The sequence below is a fragment of the Ornithorhynchus anatinus genome, chromosome 11 (genome assembly GCF_004115215.2).
Source record: "Ornithorhynchus anatinus isolate Pmale09 chromosome 11, mOrnAna1.pri.v4, whole genome shotgun sequence".
NCBI classification, from domain to species: Eukaryota; Metazoa; Chordata; class Mammalia; order Monotremata; family Ornithorhynchidae; genus Ornithorhynchus; species Ornithorhynchus anatinus.
This window is the reverse complement of record NC_041738.1, coordinates 14,703,866-14,729,297: the sequence shown is the minus strand read 5'-3', so window position 1 is coordinate 14,729,297 and position 25,432 is coordinate 14,703,866. Positions and strand designations below refer to the sequence as shown.

The 25,432-nt window shown below is 50.5% G+C and overlaps 2 protein-coding genes across 2 annotated transcripts; both read left to right on the top strand.

The window, feature by feature from the left end:
- The first annotated feature begins 3,105 nt into the window (after window positions 1-3,105).
- Window positions 3,106-6,615, top strand: LOC100088890 (keratin, type I cuticular Ha7). The gene is made up of 8 exons (XM_001518395.3): window positions 3,106-3,603; window positions 3,758-3,840; window positions 4,022-4,178; window positions 4,476-4,637; window positions 4,734-4,859; window positions 5,156-5,376; window positions 6,166-6,287; window positions 6,512-6,615. Exons 1-8 carry the CDS (start codon window positions 3,106-3,108, stop codon window positions 6,613-6,615), a joined length of 1,473 nt encoding a protein of 490 aa, XP_001518445.2.
- Window positions 6,616-13,649: 7,034 nt separating this feature from the next.
- LOC100088880 (keratin, type I cuticular Ha7-like) lies at window positions 13,650-17,923 on the top strand. The gene is made up of 6 exons (XM_001518390.3): window positions 13,650-14,099; window positions 15,068-15,150; window positions 15,800-15,956; window positions 16,779-16,940; window positions 17,038-17,163; window positions 17,535-17,923. The coding sequence occupies exons 1-6, from the start codon at window positions 13,650-13,652 to the stop codon at window positions 17,757-17,759; spliced, it is 1,203 nt and encodes a 400-aa protein (XP_001518440.2). The 3' UTR covers window positions 17,760-17,923.
- The last annotated feature ends 7,509 nt before the right edge of the window (window positions 17,924-25,432 follow it).

Sequence of the window (25,432 nt, the reverse complement as noted above, 5' to 3'; positions counted from 1 at the left end):
CTCCCACCCCTGCTTGATGTGGAAGTAGACCACAACTTGGAGCAGAACCTCCAAGAAGAGATTAAGAGATCTCCAGAAGAGATTAAGCAGAATCTCTTAATGAGTTTCCTTTATATTTGTGCTATATATGCGTTACTATTGAATTCTGACACAGAGAGATTAGTCAACACTGCACAGTTCATAAAAATCCTCTTATTCCTGGCTGTTTTGAAGGTAGCAGCGCCAGAGTTTGATGCCACCTGGATGCTTGGAGGAACCGGGTGCTAGTTGCCCTCCTGTACCATCACCCTCATGGGTAGGGATGGACCATCCAACGCCCGAAACTCTTTCCTCTCAACCCCTGACTCTCTCAGTGACCCAGCATGCACCATCCAATACCCCTAATTCTGATGGAAGATTGAAGGAAGGCTGGGCTTTCAGAGCCCTCTGTCCTCCATTTTATTTTTTTCTCAGCTTGTGGATCCTCACCAAGAACTGCAGGAGTTCGGAGGAAGAAGCAGCTTGTCCCAGTGGAAAGAGCATGAGTCTAGGAGTCAGAGGACCTGAGTTCTAATCCTGCCTCCACCCCTTGCCTGCTGGATAAGTCACTTAACTTCTTTAGGAGTGAGTTTCCTCATCTACAAAATGGGTATCCAATGCCTATTCTGCCTCCCTTCTAAACTGGGAGTCCCATATGGGACAGGGAATATGTCCAACCTCACTATCTTGTACCTACCCCAGTGCTTAATACAGTGCTCAGCCCAAATCAAGTGCTTAATGATAATAATAATAATGATAATAATCATAATAATGATGATGATGATGATGATATAGTTTGGATTTCATTCGCCCTACTCAGGAGACTTCCAGGACAACACTGACTCCTCCTCATCCCCCCCAGTCTTACACCCCCAATCTTGATGTGCCTGATGCCCTCCCTTGCCCAGCTACGATAACATCCGGATCTGTAAGTGTGTCATAGTGGTGTGGAGAATAGTGCTGTTATAAAGAAACTCTTATAAGGTCCCCCTCACCTCCTTCCTGGCCTCTCTCTGGGCTTCTGCAATCCTGGAGGGCGTCTGGCAACTTGCATCTCCTCCTGCTTCCAGGACATCTCTACATCTCAACACCTTAAGATCAGTGGGTCCAAAATGGAACGCATATTCCCTCCCAAATTCTCTCACCCACCTCACATTTTTATTACAGTCACTAGCTCCAAATTCTTCCCTATTTCCGAAGCCCCTAGTCTTGGCATTATTCTTGATTCCTCCCTCTTTTTCAACCCCCACATTGTCTGTCACCACATCCTGTAGGTGTTTCCTCCATAACATTTCCAGGATCCACCCATTCCTCTCATCCAAACTACCACCATACTGGTGCAGGCACTTATATTACACGGCGTCTCTTCTTGCATTCAGTCTGTTTTCCATCCCTGCCCATATGTCACTTTTTGCCTGGATCATTTTTCCAAATGCCATGCTGCACATAGCTGCCCTCTCCCACGTGTAAAATGTGAGCACCATGAGGGACAGTGACTATGTCTAACCTGTCACCTTGTATCTACCCAGCCCTTAGTACAGTTCCTGGCACATAGTAAGTGCTTAACAAATATGATTAAAAACAAAAACAAGAAACCCAAACCAAAAAAACCCTCCAAAGGTTACCCATTTCTCTGTGTCAAACAGAAACTCCTGACCAGTGGCTTTACCTTGTATCTACTCCAGTGCTTAAAACAGTGCTTAGCACATAGTAAGCCCTTAACGAATCCATCATTATCATTATTATTATTAAGGCAGTAAATTAGCTCTCATTCTTGCTTATCCAGTCTCTTCTCCCACTTTATTTCCCAATTCTCACATCAACATTTTAATGCCACCTAAGTATTTAAATACTCACAACCCCCAAAGCACTTAAATACACATCAATTCCTTTTTCTTATCTATGATTTATTTTAAAATATGTCTCCTGAAATAGATTGTAAGCTCCTTGAAGGCAGAGATCACATCAACTAATTCTTCTGTCCTCTCCTATGCATTTAGTCTGGTGCTCACAGTAGATGCTTAATAAACACTATTGATTGATTGATTCGAGGTGACAGGTCCTTGGATACATCCAGTTTGCACACTTCATTCTGGTCACAGAATCCTCTGCCTCCTGCCACCTGAGGTGACCAGTATCTTCGATTTGTGAAAATTTCTTACTTCAGTCAGCTGACCTCCACCCACGTGCAGTGGTTCACATTTCCTGGCATTCCTGCTCTATCCCTCATCAGAATTTCCCTGCTCTGCTCTCCACATCCCCTCTGCCTATTTCCTCTTTTTTGTTCAGTTAGGGTTGTTCTTGACTCCAAAGTTTTCCAGTTGCCACTTAAGTGTCCCTCCTGCTAATTCCACCAGGACTATGGTTTCCTATTCCTTCTCTTCTCCCCACTTTACATTAGCAGGTCTGAGACCCTTTTTTGACAGCCCCTTCTGGAACCCTCTCCCAGGCCACCTAGACTTTCTATCTGTCCTCCAGGGTCCCCCAGAATGAGGCCTTCCCTTTTCTGCTTGCATTTTTGGGAACATTTTTTCAGAGGCTTCCAAGGCCCAGCTGTTAGACTATAAACTTCTTGTGCTCAGGGAACATGTCTAGTGTTTCTGTTGTATTTTTCCCAGTGTGTAGAAGTACAGTGCATTTTACCCAGGCAATACCATTACTAATCTACGATTCAAGGGGTCCTTTCCCGCAGAATGGGGTCCTCTCTTTCCCAACCCCTGTAGGGCCATATGAGAGGCAAAACTCTCAGGCCTGCATGAGGGACTTTGGCGTGGATGAGATTGGGACTCTTTTGAAGAAGTCATATGAAACTTGGGTCCCGCAACAAAGGGAAGGAGCGTGGAGCCTGCGGTGATTAAAAATCTCTTTCATGAGGTGAGTGAACTCTGAATCTGAACTCCAAACCTGATTAATGGGTTGATGGTCCAGCCATGGTCCGAAGCTGGAGGGGAAAAGAGGTCATTCAAGGGAGAGCACGCCCATCTGGCCTGGGTATAAAAGGCGCCCGAGGAAGGGGAGATTTCAGACTTCGGTGGCCTGGCCTTCCCAGCTAAACTGAAACTCTCTCCATCTCCTTCTCCTGAGATCATGACTTCCAGCTGCATCCGCACCTCCGGCTCCTTGAGCTCTCTGAAGGGCAGCGGCAGGCTGCCAGGGGGCATCAACATCTCTTCTATCGATGTCGGGGGCCGACCTGGGGCTGGAGTCAAGGCTGCCTCCATGTGCCTGACTGCCGCCCTGGCCAACGTCAACCGCCCCCGCGTTGGCGTGACCCCGCTGGGCCGGCCCAGTCTCTGCGTGCCGGCCAGCTGCCGGGCCGCCTGCCCCTTGCCCGGCTCCTGCAACATCCCCGCCAACATCGGGAACTGTGGGAATTATGGCGAGGGCATCCTGAATGGCCACGAGAAGGAGACCATGCAGTTCCTGAATGACCGTCTGGCCAACTACCTGGAGAAAGTTCGCCAGCTGGAGCGGGAGAATGCCGAGCTGGAAGCCAAGATCCGCGAGTGGAGCAAATGCCAAGTCCCCTTTGTATGCCCCAACTACCAGTCCTATTTCCGGACTGTCGAGGAGCTGCAGCAGAAGGTGGTGTTGGGTTGCGGGCCGCGTGGAAAGAGTTTGGGTTGAGAGCTCACAGAGGAGCTTGGCAGGCATGGTGGCGAGGGAGGTTTAGAAACCGGAGAAACGGTGGAGGGAAAATATCTTTTGGGCAACCGAAAGTCTCGCTGTGTCTCCCCAGATCCTTTGCAACAAGGCTGAGAGTGCCAGGCTGATCGTTCAGGTCGATAATGCCAAGCTGGCGGCTGATGACTTCAGAACAAAGTAAGTGAACTGCCCAACTCCCTGTCCCTGGAGATGGCCTCGATGCCCATCGGGGAGCAGCTGAGGGCATAGTTCACTTCTGTGGGCTGTTCTTCCTGGGAGTGGAGTGAGCTCCGTTTCTGCACAGGTTTCCTGGGGTCCCTGTTGTCCCGTTCTCCTCACTGCCCACCGTGTGTTTCAGGCACGAGAGCGAGCTGGCCCTCCGCAAGCTGGTGGAGGCCGACATGAGCGGCATGCACAGGATCTTGGATGGGACCACGCTGGCCAAGTGTGACCTGGAAGCTCAGCTCGAGTCCCTGAAGGAGGAGCAGCTTTCCCTCAAGACCAACCACGAGCAGGTCTGTCCACACCGGAACTGGGGCTACTGGATGGAGGGAAGCCTCCGATCATGGTGGGGAGATTCGGGCAGGATAGGAGAGATCCGGACCACCGTAACCTATGACCGACCATTCCCCCCATCTTCTGAAGGGGGTGCTTCCTGAATCCTTCAGAGATGCGTTGGTGGCTTGTGGAAGCTCCCATTGTATCATTTCTCTGGATGTCCTGCGCAGGGGAGGGTAGGAGATGTGACTGTAGTGGATGCTTTGGTTGCTGCTGTGGGAAGGTGTCTCTCTCACCCTTCCGCATCTCTGCAGGAGGTACACAACCTGCAGTGCCAGCTGGGAGACAAACTCCGAATCGAGCTGGACACTGCGCCACCCGTGGACCTGAACCGGGTACTGGGGGAGATGCGCTGCCAGTACGAGGCCATGGTGGAGACCAACCGCAATGATGTGGAGCAGTGGTTCACGGCCCAGGTGAGTGGGTTCGGTAAGAAATTCCCCGTGCCTCCCGGAGGTCCTCCCCGGCCTGACACCTCCCTGCCACCCGGCCGGGCCCTGTGTGTCTTCTAGTCGGAGGGGCTGAGCATGCAAGTGATGTCCTGCTCGGAGGAGCTGCAGTGCTGCCAGTCGGAGATCCTGGAGCTGAAATGCGCCGTCAACGCACTGGAGATCGAACGTCAGGCACAGCACAAGATGGTAGGTCAGAGTAACAGATGGTAGTCACATGTATTGCACGCCCACTCGATGTGGGGCACCATACTCAGAGTTCGGCCTTCTGCGACCATATCCATGTTGGTAGTCCATCCCCACAACCAGAGACTTGTATGGATTTCTCCAGGAGTTAATCTCAGGATTTCCGATCTACTCAGCCGCATTGGAGAGGGACACCCACGCCATAGGAATGGACACAAAATATCCTTTTGCGTTTGTGCTGGCCAGAACTGGGGGACACTTGAGTCCCCAGGCATTTATGCATCCATTATACCTTCCAGAGAGATTGCCTGGAGAACTCGCTGGCGGAGTCAGAGACCCGCTACAGTACGGAGCTGGCCCAGATGCAGTTCCTGATCAGCAACACGGAAGACCAGCTGGCTGAGATCCGCTGTGACCTGGAACGACAGAACCAGGAGTACCAGGTGTTGCTGGATGTCAAGGCCCGGCTGGAGGGGGAGATTGCCACCTACCGCAATCTGCTGGAGAGCGAGGACTGCAAGTGAGTACGGTGCTGGCGAGCTCAGGCAAAGCCATGTCTTGAACTTTCTAGTCACTGGCCATAGCCCTTAGCATGGGGTCCACCCTGGAACAGATATCAAGAGAGCAGCTCCGAAGCCATCCTCTAACCTAGCCAAGTTTCTCTTCGATAAATTAGATGCTTGGATGTGGATGTCTTTCTGCCCTCAAGGGACGTGATATAGATGGAGATTCAAGGAGGAAACATTCAATTTTTGAGGAAGTTTCTCTTCTAGCCCAATGGTGATGGGTTTAACAGCTCCCCTGTCGCCGGTGATAGTTCCTTCTTCATAGCTGATCTTTCACTTGGGCTCCGGCGGGGAAGAGCTGGCTTAGGTAATAATGGTAATAATGATAGTGGGATTTGTTAAGCACTCACAATGTGCCAGCACTGTACTGAGTGCTGGGGTGGATACAAACAAATCAAGTTGGGCACAGTCCCAGTCCCAAATGGGGCTCACAGTCTTAATCCCCATTTTACGGATGAGGTAACTGAGGCACAGTGAAGTGACATGCTCAAGGTCACACATCAGATAAGTGGCGGAGCCGGGAATAGAACCCCTGACATTCTGACTCCCAGGCCCAGGCTCTATCCACTGGGCCAGGCTGCTTCAGTGAAGGGCTACCCTGTTGCCAGCAGTTTGTTGGCATGTTCTGGTCTGGCCTTCTCTATCCTCTTCAGGGCCAGGTCCGACATAGTTCTTTTCATCCCTTTCCATGTCCAGATGCCTGCAGGGCCGCTTGTTCATGCCCAGTGGTCTTTCTCTTCCAGACTTCCCTGCAATCCGTGCTCTACTCCTGCCTCCTGTGGCCCTCCACCAGGCACACCCTGTGGCCCCCGCCCAGGAGGGGCCCCCCGCCCGCCCTGTGGCCCCCGCCCGGCCTGCGGAGGCAGTACATCTGTCCGGTTCTAAGATCCAGGCCGTGAAGAAGGCATTTGGAGGCTCTGGCCTCCATGGCCGATGCTGAATGTCTGATAGGAACATCCCAGCTCTTCCAAGCCTTCAACGCCTGGACGGGATGGCCTGCAAGAAGAGAAAGCAGATGCTTCGCAGGGTGCTTCCGGCCTTCCCCGCTGCCTTATTTCTTTGAGATTGTGCACCTTCTTACCATTTCAGTGTTCGCTTCCGCTCCCAAGGAGTCTCTTGTGGGCTTTTCAGCCATGCTGCTGCTTCAGTTTCCTTTTGAGATGCTTAAAGCTTCTTTGTTAACTGGCAAATAAACTCAATTTCTGCAGCACAGTGAACCTGTTTGTGCGCTTTTGTGGATTTTGCTATGACTGTGGGAGGGTTTGGGCTGGCAGAGGACCTGTAGGGAGGCTGAGAAGAGGATTGTAGAAGACGCTCTTCCCCTCTTCCAGCCCCTGCACAATGGGCCCGAGCTGTCTCTGCGATGGCTCCACGCTCCAGATTTCTTCTGGCATTTGATCTGAGAGAATAGTGGAAGTCCTCAGAGTGTCTAATCTAGTGGACTCCATCTTCTACCCAGCTCCACCCTAGTCGGCTCTCAAGCCCAACTTCAACAAGGCCCCCCTTCCGAAAGGGTGCAAGGGTGCCAAGTCCGGATTGTTGGCGGCTGGGTCCAGTCTAGGTCTGATGGGATCTAAAAGGGAACATGTAGGGAATGGTGCAGAGACATTCAGGAGCATCTGACTGACTCTCAATTCATTTGTCCGGGAGCTGGGCCACCCAGTCTGTCAAGTTACTGGTGATGCTGAGCCCCACCTAATAGACTGAGCTTCCTGCGGCTGCATCATTCCTCCAACCGCCTCCAGGGACTTGGTTTAAGATCTCAGGGATGATACACACTGACGAGCCTAAAATACCACAAAGGGTGTGGACAGGGAGAACACAGAATTGTTCACCAAATCCCACAGTGCCAGATGGGGGGAAGCAAGCTTCCGGAGTGCAGGTTCCAAATGAGCAAAAGGAGACACGTCTTCAGCCAGCTTGGGGGATGAGACGGTGAGGAGGGGCAGGGGCCAACACCTTGAATTAGATATTTGAAAGATTGGCCCTTGGTGGGTGGAGAACAGTTGGAGATGGTGCAGGCTGCATCTCCTTTACTCCTCTTGCCCTTATCACTCCTCCCGCCAAACCCCTTGGGTGCCAGAATCCGACTCAATTCAGTATTGTTTAGACTGTTATGAAAATGTCCCGTCCCCGCAGTTCCAGGGCCCCTCTGCTTTGACAGACATTTTTGGGCTCAAAACAGAAGGCTGTCTCCTGGCACCAAAGGGATCTGGAATAGTCTTTCAGGACTAAAGGAGGTCCGATTAAGCAGAAGAAACTGATCTTCTGGGGAACAAGGGGCCTGGGCAGGGAATGTGTTTGTTATGTCAGTATATTGTACTCTTCCGAGTGTTTAATACAGAGCTCTGCACCCAGTAAGTGCTTAATAAATAAAATTCACTGACTGGGTGCTCAGTTAACTAACAGCTGGAGTCTCTTTGTGCAGACAGCCACAGACCTGGCCCTGCCCCATACTGCCTGATCTGCATCAGTATTACAAAACACAGCCAGGTGCAGATGTTCAGAGGACCTGTCCTGGGTGGGCCCCTGAGGGACATCCTCTCCCTGGCACCACGTACCTGCCTCAGAGCCCTTTGAGCAAAGCGAACCTGGGGTAGCAGGTGTTTTCAGGGGAATTTTACCTCCTGTTCTCCAGGCTAAGTCGGGTTCGGGACTTTATCTGCTCAAAGCCAACTGGGAGCCTCCCTGCTCCCTTCCTATTCCGTCCTTCTCACTGTCAAAGCCTTCTAGACTGTCTGCTCCTGTTCTAGGCTTCACCTAGAGCCCGAGTCTTGGTTTAGTGCAAGGAGTTCTGGAATCCAATCGTGCAACACTGGTTGCCAGGGTTTAGGCCAGGCAGAGAGCTTTGGCCTGAAGCAGAGAGGCAGGCCTCAGTGCCCAGAAGTACAACCTATAGTTTCTGCTTCTCCTACCTCAAGCAGCTCCTCAGAGCTTTCTTTTAGTTCATGTAGCTCCTTCACCTGCAAGGTTGGAGCTTTCTCAACCAAGCGACTGATTCCACAGCAACAGCAGATTATCTTCCTGACCGCGCCAACCCTGCCCAGCTCTGACACGGACCCCACCTGTCCTCCAGTTCCTAATGACTGTTTCAAGGAAATGAAGCCAAGAGGAGACAGTTCACTGCCACCTCCTGGACTCTGAGAGGAGAGCCCGCCCCAGGCATGAAGATATGATCTCAGGATGCAGTCTAGTTTGCAAAGAAAATGGTGGCTTTTCCCTTCAGTGGAAGGGAAACATTGAGTACTAAGGCAGAAGGGAGAGACAGGGGAGTATACTGAGGACAGGGGTAGAGGACTGAGAATGGGGGTAGAACATGGAGAGAGAGGGGAACCCTCAGAACAGGATAGAGCACTGAAGATGAGGTAGAACACTGAGGAATCGGGGGTAAGTTGGGGAGATAAGATAGAGCACAGAAAATGAGGTAGAGCACTGAGGTTTGAGGGGTGAGTGGGAGAGAGATGGAAACACTCAAGGCCGGAGAGAGCAATGAAGATGAGGTAGAGCACTGAAGATTGAGGGGTGAGGTGGGGAGAAAGGGGAGCACTCAGGACAGTATGGAGGATGGGGAGTGGAATATTGAAGATGGGGAGAAGAAATAAAGATGCGTGGGGGTGGGTAAAGAGGTTAAAGCACTGGACTTCTGGAACCTTCCCCAGCTGTGTCGGGTCCTTCAAATAATCTGGCTCTGTCCTGCTGCATGGGGACCAAAGGGGCAGGAAAAATAAAAGAGGATTTTTGATCTTTCACCTTGCCTCATCTCACTGACTTCTCGACATTCTTACTAATCACTCGGCAGATGAGGTAGGCCCTTAAGCTGACAGTCTTAGAATCCTTGACATCTAGATCTGGAGGGAACCTTTAGAGGTCGTTCGGTTCAAAGCCCTGACCCCAAGCAGATGAATACTAAAGTATCCAGTTTGGCTCCGTGTGTCCTTTCTTGAAAGGCCTCTGGGGTGGGACATTGGTCTTCATCATCAGTGGTATTTATTGAGTGCTTATTGTGCACAGAGCACTGTACTAAGGCGTTTGGGAAAGAACAACACAGCAGAGTTGGTAGACACATTCCCTGCCCGAGATCCTTTTGTTTGGAGTCAAGCCAATTTTGATTTGCCATTAGGCACTCAAAAATAGAAACGGCATGGCCTAGTAGATAGAGCATGGGCCTGGGAGTCAGAAGGTCATGGGTTCTAATCCCAGATCTGCCACTTGTCTGCTATGTGACCTTGCGTAAGACACTTAATTTCTCTGTGCCTTAGTTCCCTTAGCTGTAAAATAGGCATTAAGACTCTGAGCCCTATGTGGGACAAGGACTGTGTCCAACCCGATAACCTTGTATCTACCCCAGTGATTAGTACAGTGCCTGGCACATAGTAAGCACTTAACAAATACCATCACACCCTAAAACCATAGCCAGTGTTGAACTGGCTCAGTCTCTCCTGGGTTTCTTCCTTAGCTCTCACCCAGTGCCCAGCAGTTAGGGCTTGCTACCCAAGAGTGAATCTGGGCTACTGGGATCATGAGGCCTTGCCCGGTGCAGTTGTTTGGGTGGGAGTCCACAGTGCCCGTGGCCAAAGGAAGCTGTCTTAGAGAAGTGGATGAGGGCTGTCACAGCTTGGGGTGGTCTCTCCAGGACACCCAAGGGCAGAAGCCTTCCTTCTTGGGCTGCAAATTGCTTGCCTAGTGTTGGGGTTGGAAAAGGGTCTCGGTTCCCTTGCCTTCTCCCAGTTCCCAGTGCCCCAGGACACTCTGATCCTCCTTAGATCCATTTTGGGGAGTGGGGTGGACCAGGGTGGGCAGAAAGCCCAGAAATACTTATTGGTATGGTTGTTCTGCCATTTAACCTCAGTAATACTAAGGTCACTGGGACCTGTTATCCCCGGTCTGCTCCCTGTAACCAGAGTTCCCTGTTGTTGTATTGTACTCCTAAGCGCTTTGTACAGTGCTTTGCATACAATAAGCACACAATAAATGGTATCTCCTTAGAAATCACCCACCCGCCCCGGCCATAAATTTACCTCTGGACATACCAGGTTTGCCCTCTCCCCAAAGCCCATTCTAGGCTCTTTTAAGTGCCAAATATCTTCTGCTCTGGTGTCAGGGAGCTGGTAATGGTATTGCCCATATCCTCCCTCAGACCTGAAACTTCAACTCTCTTCATATCTGTCAGATGATCCCTCTCCTCGTGTTCAAAGCTTTATCAAAATTATATCTCCTCTGAGAGGCCTTCTTCTACTAAGCCCACTTTCCCTATCTCGCTCTCTCCCTTCTGTGTTGACTCTGCATTTGGATTTGTACTCTTTATTCACCCCATCCTCGTCCCCACAGCACTTCTGTAAATATCCTTAATTTATTCTGGTGCCTGTCTCCCTGCCTAGACTATAAGCTCCCTGTGGGCAGCGAATGTGTCTATAAACTCTGTTATTACTGTGCTCTCCCAGATGCTCTGCATATGGTAAAAAGTCAGTAAATGCCACTGATTGACTAACTGGGGTAGGCACTACCTGATCTAGCCTCTCCTCATAGAGATGGCTATACAAAGACCTGGGAGGCAGGGGTTGCCCAAGGACTACGGTTAGGTGATCCCAGCATTACTGGTGGCCATTTTGAACACCTCTTCTTAGATCCTAAACTTAGTTAATGGATCCCACTATCCACCCCAAGGAAGCAACAGCTCATAGAAAAGGAAGATCCCTACCTAGATAGGGCCTGAACCTTCCCTGGCTGAGTAACGTCAAAGAGCTGCTGTAACTACCCTTACCAGTGGTTTACTGGGAGTCTGACTGAGAGGTCGCTTGCTGGTCATGGCCCTGGAGAAGACAATAAATCCTTGAATGCTCCGAGGGTGTTTGAAGATTAAGGAAATTCAAATTCAGTCTGGAAGTCACCCAAGCTCTGGACCTCCAAAACAGATGTATTTCAAAGAGATGAAACAAGGCCTAGAGAGATCAAAGTCTTGGAGCAATGTACCCTGGGTAAGCCCAGTGAGGGCAGAGTCTTCCTCACTGTGAGAGGCAGGAGGGGCATGACAAAAGGTGAACTGGCTTGGAAAAGAGGAAGGCCGCTCCTGGTAGCAGACATCATGATTAGTCACTGCTGCCCTGCAGTGACCCCAGGGTGAAGGCTGGGGTGAAGGCTGGGTAAGAGCCCCAGGGATTGGGTACTGTCTTGGATCCCCAAACCTTTTCGGATTTGATTGAATCTGTTTCAGCATCTTTCACTGCTTCCTATTCAACTCAAATCCCAAGTCCTGTCTAGACCCCCAGTCTTCCCATGGTTCCTGCCCTCTGTCCCTGAAACCATCTTCAGGAATCTTGCAATTTCTGCCCCCAGCAATCCCCTTAGGACATGAATTCCTAAGGGCTTGCAGCCAGCCTGTGTTGCAAACCCCTGGCCCTATCCAATCCAGCCTGTTCTGGTTCTGATCTATAATCATCATTGTTATTACCAACAGTGTATACTGTTCACTGGGTGCAGGGTGTTGTTTTGGGCACCTACTGTGTGCAGAGAACTGTATTAGGTGCCTACTGTATGCAGAACACTGAGTAGTGCTAGTTGCTTATTCTGTAGGCTGAACAAGGTACTTGGGGGACTGCAGTAGAAGTAAAAGAAGCATTCCCTGCCCTTAAATGGCTTGCGATCTAATGTCTGGCTTGGTCAGAGTTGAGCCATAGACTGAGGTTTCCAAAACTGGTCTTTGTCCAAGAAAGGCCAAAGAAGGGCCAGGCCTTTCTTTCTGAGGGTGGCTACTTCATAGGCAAGGTGGTTTACACATTTGACATCACACCTCATGCACAAGAGAGACCCGCCTGCCACGGGGTTGGGTGTGTGTGGGACAATCCCTCTGACTTTAGCTGGGGGTGCCAGAATGGGGTCCAAGTCATTCTGAGCGTCATAGATAGGATGAGAGTGAGGTCAGAGTGGGGCAGGGCGATGGGGGAATGAAGAGGAGAGAGGAGATATGAAAAGAAGGAGAAGAAGAGAGAAGAAGGAAGAGCATAATGGGGAGGAAAGAGGAGAGAGGGGAATAGAGGACTCGAAGAGAGGCCAGGAGGTGCTGCTAACACCAGGAAAACACTACCAGCTTGCCAACGCCAAACCAGAGCCGTTCAGTCCTCAGAGAGCCTCAGATGGTAGTAGCTGTGATGGGCTGAACCAGACCTGATTTCCGGGGTTACCTCTACTGCTGTGCCACGATTCCTTCTGACAGGGGTCCTGGCGGCAGCATTGGGGCCTGGCCCTGGACCAGTGGCCCTGACCTCCACTGATGCTGTTATGCTCCTTCCCACGGTCATGCGTGGAGGGGAGTTTCTGGTGCAGTCAGAAACCCGTAGTTGCGACTGTGCTGGATTCTCCCACCATACACAGTCCTGAGGTAAGCTGGCATAGCTGATACGGTCATGGCGTTGGCAGCAACGGTGGCTTTTGTGCTCCTGGGCTGCTTAGAATTGTCGTCATATCTAGGGACCCACAGGATCACTCTGCCACCAACTGAAGGCAAGAGCTCTGGGCTACTTTAGGCTTTTTGGACTGAGGGGCCGAGTCCCCCGCAAAGAATGGCTGTTCTGTCCATTTGGGGACACCCGATCCCACTCAATTCAAACCTGACTTCTCTTTTTCACTCCTTTTCACTGGGTCTCTCATAGCTTATCAAGATCTCTCTTTCTCTCTCTCTCTCTCTTTTTCTAACAACCCTGATCCCAACCAGACAACCCTTCAACCTTCCAGAATTTTCACACCCTAATGGGCAAATGACAAATACGGGGGGGGGGGGGGCTGAGGAGGGGAGGGACCAATGCTGGATCCAATGAAAAGCCCCCTGCTCCCTCTCTCTCCACCTGAGGTCAATTAGCAGAGGAAGTGTTTTCAGTCCCATTCCAGAGACGCGGCCCCTCGACGCCCGCCAACGCATAGAGTTGGGGCCGCCCGGTGGAAGTCTTTGAAGAAGACCCATTCTGAGCTGGTTTCAAGGAGGCTGCAGCTGGGGGAATGAGGTCTGTGTGGACCAAAACCTCTTTTATGAAGTAATTAACTCTTTATAGGAAACTAAATCACTGACTAATAGGGTGATTGTTTAACAATTGACATAAATATTCACGAGGAAAGCCCCAGTTTCTTGCTCCCACACCCACTGGGAAGGTGTATATAAAGGTCTGGGGGAGAAGGAATCGGTCAGACCTGAAAGAAGGCAGCCGTCACCCCACCCGCAACTTTTCCTCATCCTACCATGGCCTCCCCCTGCTGCAGATCTACCGTTGGAACCACCGGCTCCCTCAGGAGTGGCAGGTTTTCAGAGGCCAGGGCTGCTTCCATGTGCCTGACCGCTGCCCTGGCCAACGTCAACCGCCCCCGCGTTGGCGTGACCCCGCTGGGCCGGCCCAGTCTCTGCGTGCCGGCCAGCTGCCGGGCCGCCTGCCCCTTGCCTGGCTCCTGCAACATCCCCGCCAACATTGGGAACTGCGGAAATTTCTGTGAGGGCATCCTGAATGGCCACGAGAAGGAGACCATGCAGTTCCTGAATGACCGTCTGGCCAACTACCTGGAGAAGGTGCGCCAGCTGGAGCAGGAGAATGCTGAGCTGGAGACCAAGATCCGTGAGTGGAGCAAATGCCAAGTCCCCTTTGTGTGCCCGGACTATCAGTGCCAATTCCGGACCATAGAAGAGCTGCAGCAGAAGGTAACATTCTGGGGCGCTCTTGGGGCAAACTGGGAGAAAGAAGCTGGGAAGCTACTTCTGCTTGTGATATTGAAGAGTCGAGAACCCAAAAGGGTTAAACTGGGGATTTCTGCTCTCTTGGGGAACTTTGGAAGTGAATGTCCTACAGTGAGCATGATTTCTGACTGTTTTCTGAAAACTGAAGGAACTGGGAGGCGGGCAAGGTCAAGTAAGAAAAGGGATGGGTTGGGGGGTGCTGGGCAGAGTGTTTTCAGGTCGTCGGGGCGAGAATCTCTTGGGATAGTTATCTGGGATCACGTCTGAGCCAGAAGCCCACCGTGCACCTGTGGAGGGGAATTAGTAAGAGGAGGAATTGGATGTCAAGTGAAGTGTCTTAGGACAAGGAACGAGAGCTTCTTCCCTAAGGAGCAAGTAATGCTTGTTGACATCTACTGGAGTCATTTGGTAGCCCAGTGTCTACACTGTTCTGCCCACCCTACCATCCCTGGAAAACCAGGCCTCATTTGAGGCCTATACCTTAGAGAAGCAGCATGGCCCAGTGGAAGGAGCCCGGGCTTGGGAGTCAGAAGTCATGGGTTCTAATCTCAGCTCTGCCACTTGTCAGCTGTGTGACTGTAGGCAAGTCACTTAACTTCTCTGTGCCTGTTACCTCATCTGTAAAATGGGGATGAAGACTGTTAGCCTCACGTGGGACAACCTGATTACCCTGTATCTACCCCAGCGCTTAGAACAGTGCTCTGCACATAGTAAGCAATTAACAAATACCAATATTATTATTATACCTGGAGGATTGCTCTACTAGCTGATCTCCAGTCCTGTTAGAGAGGTGGCTCACGGGCATTTTGCCTGGAAGGCCAGATCGGGTGTCCAAACCTGGGGAGGGATAGAAAGCCATTTTCATTTAGCTGCAGCATGGGTATTGTGCCCGACATTCAGAACCATCTCACGTGTGACCTCCACTCCCCCAGATCCTGTGCACCAAGTCTGAGAACGCACGGCTGGTGGTGCAGATCGACAATGCCAAGCTGGCTGCGGACGACTTCCGCACCAAGTAGGTGACGGACAAACGGTCGGTGGGGGGAGGGGAAAGGGGAAGGAAAAGCAATTCCCCCTGCCTCCACTCCTTCCCTCTCTCCTTAGAATGTCTTGCCAGTGTTCCCACTTCAGGAAGTGGAAACCTGTGATTCCCAGGGAGGGAAGGGATGAGTAGACTCCTGCCATAATTGTGGCTTTTTCCAGAAGCTGCTGGGGAGACTTGTCAGGGCTGTCGATTGATACTGCTAATGCCCCTTCAATGCCTAGTGAGAAGAGGGGGATGCCAGTACCCAAGCTCACACAGGGGTTGGAACAGGGCCCACCTGCTGGGTGGCCAGGAAGCCAGGCACTCTCATCTGCCTGGGAGGGGGGGCATTACTTGGAAACAGAATGGGGCCAGTTTGGTCTCTGACTCACAGAGTCCAATCTCTGCACCGGGAGCCAAGGGAGTCAATGAAACGTGGGCTTCCTCTTGACGTCAGGGAATAACTAAAAGGTTCAGCATGTTCCCATCCCATCGTACAAACCAGTAGGCTTTGCAGACAAAGCAGGAAGATGAGGAAACCCCAAAGCAGAAAGGAAATGAGAGCTAGGCCCTCTGGGACCTTAGAGGCCTTTTGAAGATTCTACCTGGTTAACTCACCAGCCATCTCCCCTGCCTGCAGGTATGAGACGGAGCTGTCCCTTCGCCAGCTAGTGGAGGCCGACATAGGGGGCCTCCGCCGCATCCTGGATGACTTGACATTGGCCAAAAGTGATCTGGAAGCCCAGGTGGAGTCACTGAAGGAGGAGCTGCTCTGCCTCAAGAAGAACCATGAACAGGTGGGAACCTTCTTCACTGTCTACCTAGGACGCAGGCCTTGGAAGTAGTGGTTGACTGTGCCCTGAGGCACAGAATGGAGAAACCGTAAGAGTTAGAAAATCTGATGCCCTTCTGGGAGAGTGACTGTTTTCCTTGATGAGTTTCCATTGGATAGCTCCCATGACTTGTGCTGTGCTGTATTGATTTAAAAGGCCAATGGAGAGCTGGGTATTTGGTTTAGGACTAGGCCCTTGGGGGCACTCAGGTGCAGTATCAGCACATTCCAAATGGTTTGGATAGAAGTGTAGATGAGTGGTATATTCTGGGTCATTGTGAGAGGGAGCCAGTGATAAAGAGGGAAGAATCAGGAATGTTGGATGATCTGGGTTGGATTACTGTGGGGTAAGTCAAACACGGAGAGGGGAGAGTTAAGGGTGTTGGATGGTCCATGCTGGGTCATTTGGGGAAGAGTCAGATATGGAAAGGGGAGATTTAGGGGTGTTGTTTGGGTCATTCCTAACTTAGAGGGTGAGCATCTAGTCTCACTGGCACACAGTTCTTCTAAGTATTTTGGGGTCCCTGCTGGAGGCAGCAGCCTGGGCTGGGGGCGTCTATCTCCAGGAATAATGTGGCTCATGGTGACCTATCAGGATATTTTGAATGTGCATCTGCCGCTTTTGTGTGGAACTTCCTTGTCCTCATAGAGAGATGCTGTCTTCTCCAAGTCATTTAGAAACTCCCGTTGCACCCTCCCTCTGGCTGGAATGGGCTGGGGAGGAAGGCGATGCTGCTGCAGTGCTGCTGTGGAAATGTAGCTCTCTCACCTTTCCACATCTCCACAGGAAGTGCACAACCTGCAGTGCCAGCTGGGAGACAAACTCCGAATCGAGTTGGACACCGCACCACCCGTGGACCTGAACCGGGTGCTGGGGGAGATGCGCTGTCAGTACGAGGCCATGGTGGAGACCAACCGCAATGACGTGGAGCAGTGGTTCACGGCCCAGGTGAGTGGGTTCGGTAAGAAATTCCTCGTGCCTCCCGGAGGGTCCTCCTCGGCCTGACACCTCCCTGCCACCCGGCCGGGCCCTGTCTATCTTCCAGTCGGAAGGACTGAGCATGCAGGTGATGTCCTGCTCGGAGGAGCTGCAGTGCTGCCAGTCGGAGATCCTGGAGCTGAGACGAACGGTTAATGCGCTGGAGATCGAGCTACAGGCACAGCATAAGATGGTGTGTGTTGTTTCATATCTTTGGTGTCATTTTGTCCTAGCAACGTGGCTGGATGTCCCCAGACAGACAGAGCCCCCTCTCTGATTATTGCCTAATGGTCAAAGGGGAAAGGCCAGAGCCAGAGAAAGTTCGAAGTTTGAAGAGATGAAGAGACAGTATTTTTCCAACCCAGGGATGATCTAGAAATTAAAGCCAATTGTTTTCAGAGGCTAGAATTGGGAAGTAGCTTGCTCCAAAGCTGGGAACATGTTGAGAAGGTTTGACTCCGCCAATCTCTGGTAGGCCAGAATAATGGGTCCTTTAATAATGGCTCTTCTATTCCTCTTTCTATTCCTTCTATTATTTCTATTTCTATTCCTTTTCCCATCCAGAGAAACTGCCTGGAGAATTCGCTGGCAGAGTCGGAAGCCCGCTACAGCACAGAGCTGGCCCAGATGCAGTTCCTGATCAGCAACACGGAAGACCAGCTGGCCGAGATCCGCTGTGACCTGGAGCGGCAGAACCAGGAATACCAGGTGCTGCTGGATGTGAAGGCCCGACTGGAGAGCGAGATCTCTACCTATCGGGGCCTGCTGGAGAGCGAGGACTGCAAGTAGGTATTCTGCCAGTGCCGTCAGCCTGTACCCCCTCCCCTTGGGGATCAACAGCCATGAATTCAACAGGTGGTATCTGGGTGGAGTTTTCCCAAACCCCACACTTTCTAGGAGGCCCGCAGAGTTGGTGAGTTTTTTCCAGAGGCAGCCTCATTTACATGCATATCCGTCAGCATTTCAGATTCCTTCTCTGCTCTCTCTGCCAGGATCCCTGGTTCCCATCCCCTTGGGAAGAGCCAAAAAGGCAAGGGGAACACCAAAGGCATTAGAATGTGGAAATGATTTCTTCTGTAATATCTCTATTTCTGTCTCTTTGTCTTTCTCTGCCACATTCTTTGTCTCTTAATGTCTTTCTGGCTCATTCTCTATCTCTTTATCTCTCTTCCTCATTTCTAATCCCGGGTCTGCCACTTGTCAGCTGTGTGACTGTGGGCAAGTCACTTCACTTCTCTGTGCCTCAGTTACCTCATCTGTCAAATGGGGATGAAGACTGTGAGCCTCATGTGGGACAACCTGATGACCCTGTATACCCCAGCGCTTAGAACAGTGCTCTGCACATAGTAAGCGCTTAGCAAGTACCAACATTATTATTATTTTCTATCTCACTGTCTTTCTCTATGTCTCTCTTCCTCATTCGTGGTCTTAAAAGAGGCATTAAAAGATGTCTCTGCTTCCATCTCTCTGCCTCTCCTGATGTCTCTCTACCTCTTAATGTCTCCCTCTCTCTTGATATCTCTCAGACTCTCTTGATGTCTCCATCTGCCTCTGCCTTTCTGCCTCTCTTGATGGTTTTGTCTCTTTTAAAGTCTCTCTCTACCTCTTTTAATACCTCTCTCAATGTCTCCCTGCCCCTTTTAATGTCCCTTTGCTTCTCTCTGTCTCCCTCGCGGTGCCTCTTTTAATATCCCTCTGTCTCTCTCTTCCTCCTTCCAATTTTTACCTTTGTTTTCCTCTTTTTGCCTCTCGTTTCATTTCCCCAACACCCATGTTTATCCTTCTAATGCACTGTTATCCCCAGTCTAACCTATCTTTTCCCGCAGGCTGCCCTGCCATCCCTGTGCCACCCCAGCGATGTGCACCCCCTGTGCTCCGCCTCCTGCCTGCACACCCTGCAAACCCTGCCCCTCCAGTTCCCGCTCTGCCTGCGGCCCCTGCGCTCCCCCTCGGTGTTAAAGCTCGTCCTGGCCTAGTGCGATGAAAATGGGAAAGTCATGGCCCAGGCTGTTCCTTTCTCCACCCGGGCCACCCCATATTGGGCCTGAATCAGTTCCGTAGATGCAGTTTTCTTCCTGCTTTTCCCCACCCTAGCCTCCCGCTAGTTGCCCCCCTGCCCCTTCAGCCCACGGTTGCTGTTGGAGCATCTCCGTTCATGTCTTTTCTATTCCCTGCTGCTCATGTCTCCTGAGATGCTGTCAAGAGTCTTTATTTATTGGCCAATAAACTTCATTTCTGAGGCATAGTACACCCCATCCTCCTGGGATATATGTCCATTAACTCCTTCCCTTGGTCCAGAGTTCTCTGTGGATCCTGGGCAAGGAGCTAGAGGGAGGAGGGTGCTTGGATCACGTGAAGTTGTGGCACCTGAACAGGAGGGCAGAAGGGCAGAGATGGGGGGAAGGGACTGAGATGGCACCAGCAGAGATCAGGGACAAGAAGTGGTCCATGGGGAAAGGCCACACCAGGAAGACTGACTGGTCTTGGATCTGCAGAGTGAGAATCCCAGCCCCCAGAGCTGGTCCAGAGAATTAGAAAGAATTTGTACCCAGATGTCACTGGAGGAGTCTGTAGGGTGACCAAACCCAAACCTACTACTCTACTGTAAGGGCAGAAGTCAGGGGGCACCTGCAGTTTGAGTTCTGTCGGCAGGAGCAAGACAGCCTAGACTCCCCAGAGATCCAGGCCACACCACGGGGTGAATGAATGAGCGGTCAAAGTTCAAGCTGACTCTGCCCCTTCCGCTTGACTAAAATGCTTGCTGATTACCAACAGAGGCCCCTCAGATGGCTTGGTGTCCTCTCCCTAACCCATCCCAGGAATTCCCCACTCTAACACACTTCTGGTACCCAGCACTCCCTCATGCTATTCCTAGGAATAGCCCATCAACACATTCTATCCAGAGATAGAGAACAGGTTCAAGAAGGCAGTTTCCTGCTTCTGGTCCATCTTCAGAATGAAGTCTGTGAGTTGATCCATTCGCCACCCTGTTGGAAAAACTCCCACCCCCAGCTCTGCCACTATACCTCCCATGCTTCTGTGATACCTCCAACCTGCGAAGAAGCATACGTCATGGCATATTAGGACTGGGGAGGGTCTCAATGCCCATCACGCTGTCTCCAGCCAGGCATGGCTGTCAACTCCAGGACTTCAGTGTTGGTGCCCATCAGGTCTGCTTTCAGGAGGAGGTTGTCTGCAGAAAGCCCAGGAGCAGCTTTCTGGGCTCCTGTCTAGCCCAGTGCTCGGCACACAGTAAGCACTCAGTAAATCACTGATCGATTGGGAACCCTCGAAGGAGTCAGTTTGGGTGGGGACCCGGCTCCTGGGCAGGGGATAGCAGGTCTGATGCCCACTTCTCTGAAGATAATGTTTGGTCGGTGATGACACATCCTGAAACTCTTTCACAGATGCCACATCCCACAGACAGAGGGCCCTATGGGGGAAGTCTTAATTTAGCAACCGACTCCACCGCTCTGATTCTTCCTTTGTACTTCAATAGCTCCTTTCATCCAATGGGTTCAAAGCGGCCCCCAAATAAACCCCACCCACTCCCAACCCTCAGTGGCGGCGGCCGGGCTAATGGGCAGCAGCTCATTCTCATTTTACACACGGGAGTCACCGAGTCACTGCAGTAGCAAGGGACGCTCCAGTCGCCATAAAGTGAGTCAGAGGGGTGATGAGGGGTGTGTGACCTGCGTCTCTGGAGTTCAGACCTATTGCCCCACCCCTGCCTGCCGCCTCTGCCTATTTCAAGAGAGGTGCTCCTTGGACTGGAGAGGCTTTAAAGGCCTGAAAGGGCCTCCCGTCTACCTTCCTTGATAGTTAGGGATGCTGGGTATAGGAGAAGAGGGAGGCTTTCCTATCAAGAACCAAAACAGGACATTTTTCTTCTGGAAACCACCATTTCCATCCCTTCACTTAGCCTTCGAGGTTCTAAATCCAACCAAGTTTTTAGAAAGGAGTGAATGGACTGTTCTACTGAGCATTCATTCATTCGTATTTATCGAGAGCTCACTGTGTGCAGAGCACTGTACTCAGCTTTTGGGAAAGTCCAGTACAATAATAAACACTCACATTCCCTGTCCATGAGTGAATAGCACCAAACTTGCTCTGCTCTTATCAATACTGTTTTTCTGCTTTTTCCCTTATTTCCTTAAGTGGCATTCGTTAAGCACTTACTATCTGTCCGGCACTGTACTAAATGCTGGGGTAGATATAAGATGATCGGGCTGGACACAGTCCTTGTCACTCGTTCATTCAATCGTATTTATTGAGCGCTTACTTTGTGCAGAGCACTGTACTCTCACGCGGGGCTGATAGTCTAAATTCCCATTATACAGCCAAGGTAACTGAGGCACAGAGAAGTAAGTGATTTGCCCAAGGTCACACTGCAGACAAGTGCCAGATCAGGGATTAGGATGTAGGCTCTCTGACTCCCAGGCCGGTGCACTTTCCACTAGGCCTTGATTCTTTACTGGCAAACCCAGGCAGGGTGTTTTTTTCGATGAGTCAGAGCCCTTAAACTCTGGTTTCCTAACAAAACAAGACTTAGCTCAAAAATCCTTCTGCTTCACTGATTCTGATACCTGGGCCCTAGAGAGATGTTAGAATGGAGATCTGGATGGCTGGGTGGGGGTACACAGAAGCCAAAGGGATTCTTGGGAGGGGCTTCATCTCCTTAACTTTTTTGAGAGTGAAGAGATGGATAACAAAGGGATTTCAGGAGAAAGAATTCAGGAACCTGGATATTTGGCAATAGATCTTTTGAGGTCCTCCTCCTCCTCTGTTGCTTCCTCTCCATCCCAACCAACTCTACCATACTAACTCTTTTGTATTGTACACTCCCAAGTGCTTAGCACAAGGCTGTGCTCAATAATTACCACTGGTTGATTGTCCAAATCGTGGAGTAATGTCTATTTATCTAATTTCAAGCAAATTGCCACTACCTCTACTCTCATTCTCCCTGCCTCCACTCACAATTCCATAGCAGGAATTCAACCAAGTCTCCCTGTTCCTCAGGCCTCTAAGGGGCCCAGCCCCCCATCTTAAGTCTCAAGATTCCCATGGGCTCTCAAGACCCTTCTCACAGTTGGTCCTGCTCAGACTGCAGATTTTCTCACCTCCCATTTATCCTTCACGACCCTATCCTTCAGACCCTTTCACTCTTTCACTCCCACTCACCAACCAACACCTTCCTTTCGATTAAATGTATCACTAAGCCTCCTAACCAGTGGAAGCCTCATTTATGCACTTCATCTCAATCCACACTGAGTACTTTTGTACATTTGGTATTCAATCGTACATTCGATAACTTACTTTTATTACTATATATACACACCCCTCATCAACCCTCTGACTCACTTTATGGCGACTGTATATATATACACACTTTTATATTAATAGAAGCCAAGTAGAAAACCAGGCCTGGGAATCAGGGGACACGTGTTCTGAACCTGGCTCGGTCACTTGCCCGCTGAATGACCTTTGGCAAGACACTAATTTCTCTGGGCCTCAGTTTCCTCACCTATAAAATGGGGACTAAATACATGTTCTTCCTTCTCCTTAGACTGAGAGCCCCATGCGGAACAGGGACTATGTCCAACCTGATTATCTTGTAACTACCCTAGTTCTTAGTACAAAGTGCTTAACATATAAAAAGAGCTTAAATACCACAGATATTATTTACTCTAGTGCTTAGAACTGTGCTTGGTACACAGTGTCTAATAAATAATAAACAATTATTACTATTGCTATTATTATTACTATGTCTCCTTTATGAGAATTTAGGATTCTTTGTTTTATACTTCATAAGGGTCTGCGACGGGGATGCTATTTGCACAAGAGGCATTTGGATGGGCATCCTGTTAGAGAAGCAGCATGGTCTAGTGGATAGAGCACGAGCCTGGGAGTCAGAAGATCTTGGGTTTTAATCCAGGATCCACCTCTTGTCTGTGTGACCATGGACAAGTCACTTAACCTCTCTGCACCTCAGATACCTCATCTGTAGAATGAGGATCGAGACTGTGAGCTCCAGGTGGGACAGGGACTGAGTCCGACCCGATTTGCTTATACCCATCCTAGCACTTAGTACACTGCCTGGCACATAGTAAGTACTTAAATACCATAATTATTAATATTATTATCAGGTCTACTAATCCTGAGGAGAAGGGGTTGAACTACAGTCTAACAGATCACCTCTTCCCCCGGCTAATCATATGATGTGATCTGATGCCAGCCTGATGCCCACTCCTCGCATGCAGCCCCTTGGGTCTGGCAATGTCCGCAGTGATCCCCCAGGCCTCAGACTGCTGCTGGCCCCAGGGTGTTTCATTTTTTGTCAGTTTTTTAAATAAAAAGAAAACAAACATGAAGCTTCTCATTTTGTCTCCTCCATCCACCCCTTGGGACAGACAGATCTCGGGCAGCCCAAAACCTTCCAAGGAGCTAGGACAGAGCCACTTTTGTTTACGATGCTTCCTGCTTTGTGGAGAAGGGAAGGGGATTCCCCATTCCGGAGCCCGGGTTGAAAAGTGGGGAGATAGACCTTCCCTTGCCCCTGACACAGGTGTCAGCTCCAGGTTCACCCACACGTGTTCGGGCAGCATGAATCCTCCCGAGAAGCTGGGAGATCCCTGGCTGCTGCGGCCCAGACCTAAGTCTCCTTGTTTTTTGGACAGTCCCACCTCTCTCTTCCCCACCGCCGCCCCTGGCTTGGAAGAACACGAAACCTAGTAATTTAAGCGATGAGTCAATTGATACCTGTTTGTCATATCATCATGAAAGATTTTGCCTGAACAGTGTTTCGTAGAAGCAAAATGCACCAACCCATCGTGGAACACTTCCTAACCACTAAGAACAATGGGTGCTCAATAAGTGACCAATCAACTGCATTTGTTGAGACCTTACTGTGTGCAGAGCACTGAACTAAGCACTTGGAAAAGTAGAAGGTAACAGAGGTGGTAGACACATTCCCTGCCCACAATGAGCTGACAGTTTACAGACTAGTCTAAATAGTTTTACAACTACTATTGATTTGATGGGAAAGGAACAATGACAGACAATATTCCCCGCCCTCAACCTCTAGCTACCGATCACTTGACCGTGACTTTGGGCAAGTCATTTCACTTCTCGGTGCCTCAGTTACCTCATCTGTAAAATGGGGATTAAGACTGTGAGCCTTATGTGGGACAACCTGATTACCCTGTATCTACCCCAGTGCTTAGAACAGTGCTCGGCACAGAGTAAGTGTTTAACAAATACCAACATTATTATTATTATTAACTCTTCATATTTGTACATGTGCAAAGGTACAATATCAAAAGCTCTGCAATGGGTTCGTGAACAGCCAGGACACCTCAGGGAAAAAGCCACTGTGGTCGTAAAGGGAATGAACTGGGAATTGAACCGGCTCAACGGCTCCAGCAGGACACCATAGATGCTCTGTGTTTCTGTTTAAGTTTCACTGGGTTTATGAAGCTCTCTGCTCCATCTTGTCCCCTGGGGCATTGCTACTCTGGGCATGCCCAAATGAAGATTGTCCTTTCGGCTCTTCCTCTGACTAAGGTGCTCCTGCAAAAAGGGTCTGGGGGAGGCAGCCAGGAGACTTTGACTCAGCCCGAGGTGGCTTGCATGTGAGTGATTTGGTTGAGGGGCTGAGTCCATGTTTCCTGGCCTGCTCTCTTGGACTCTGGGTGTGAGTGGGGCTGCAGGTGGGGACATCACTGGGCACACTCGGTATCACTTCAATCTCCCCTTGGCCACTCATCTGGGAGCCCACCACCTTGGGGAGCTAATGTCATTCACGGGAGCTTAGCCATGAAGGGTGAGCCCCTTGCAGAGGGGTCTTCCTGGAGTGGACAGAAAACCAGGCTGCTCCCCAGTGAATGTCTTTGTCAATCACATCTCTTATCTCCAACCTCTTGCTCACATCCTCTCTCCTGCTTGGAGATCCCTCTGCCTCCAAATCTGTTGGACTGTTGCTCTCCCCAACTTCAAAGCCCTTCTGAAATCCCATTTCCTCCAGGAGACCTGCCCCACTTAATTTTTCTTCTCCCTAGGTCATAATAATAATAATTGTAGTATTGGTTAAGCTCTTAATATGTGCAAGGCACTATACTGAGCCCTGGGATGAATATGAGCAAATCATGTTGGACACAGTCCCTGTCTCACGAGGAGCACACAAGTCATTTTACAAATAAGGTAACTGAGGCTCACAGAAATAAAGTGACTTGCCCAAGGTCACACAGCAGACAAGTGGCAGAGCTGGAATTAGAACCCAGGGCTTTCTGAAACCCAGGCCCATGCTCTATCTACTAGGCCATGATGCTTCTCTCCTCTCACCTCCCACCTTTGCACTCTGTGCTCCCTTCACGCTTAGAAAATGCACAACCACAAATGCAGTCCTGTATGCATTGATTTACATATTCTACTGTTTAAGCACTTACTCATTCCCACATCCATCT

Excerpts from the sequence above, each read along its gene's own strand:
- LOC100088890 (XM_001518395.3), top strand. The coding sequence starts at position 3,106 with ATGACTTCCAGCTGCATCCGCACCTCCGGCTCCTTGAGCTCTCTGAAG. Across the intron at positions 4,179-4,475 it reads TCAAGACCAACCACGAGCAG|GAGGTACACAACCTGCAGTG; the intron begins GTCTGTCCACAC and ends GCATCTCTGCAG. Across the intron at positions 5,377-6,165 it reads CTGGAGAGCGAGGACTGCAA|ACTTCCCTGCAATCCGTGCT; the intron begins GTGAGTACGGTG and ends TTTCTCTTCCAG.
- LOC100088880 (XM_001518390.3), top strand. The coding sequence starts at position 13,650 with ATGGCCTCCCCCTGCTGCAGATCTACCGTTGGAACCACCGGCTCCCTC. Across the intron at positions 15,151-15,799 it reads GCGGACGACTTCCGCACCAA|GTATGAGACGGAGCTGTCCC; the intron begins GTAGGTGACGGA and ends CCCTGCCTGCAG. Across the intron at positions 15,957-16,778 it reads TCAAGAAGAACCATGAACAG|GAAGTGCACAACCTGCAGTG; the intron begins GTGGGAACCTTC and ends ACATCTCCACAG.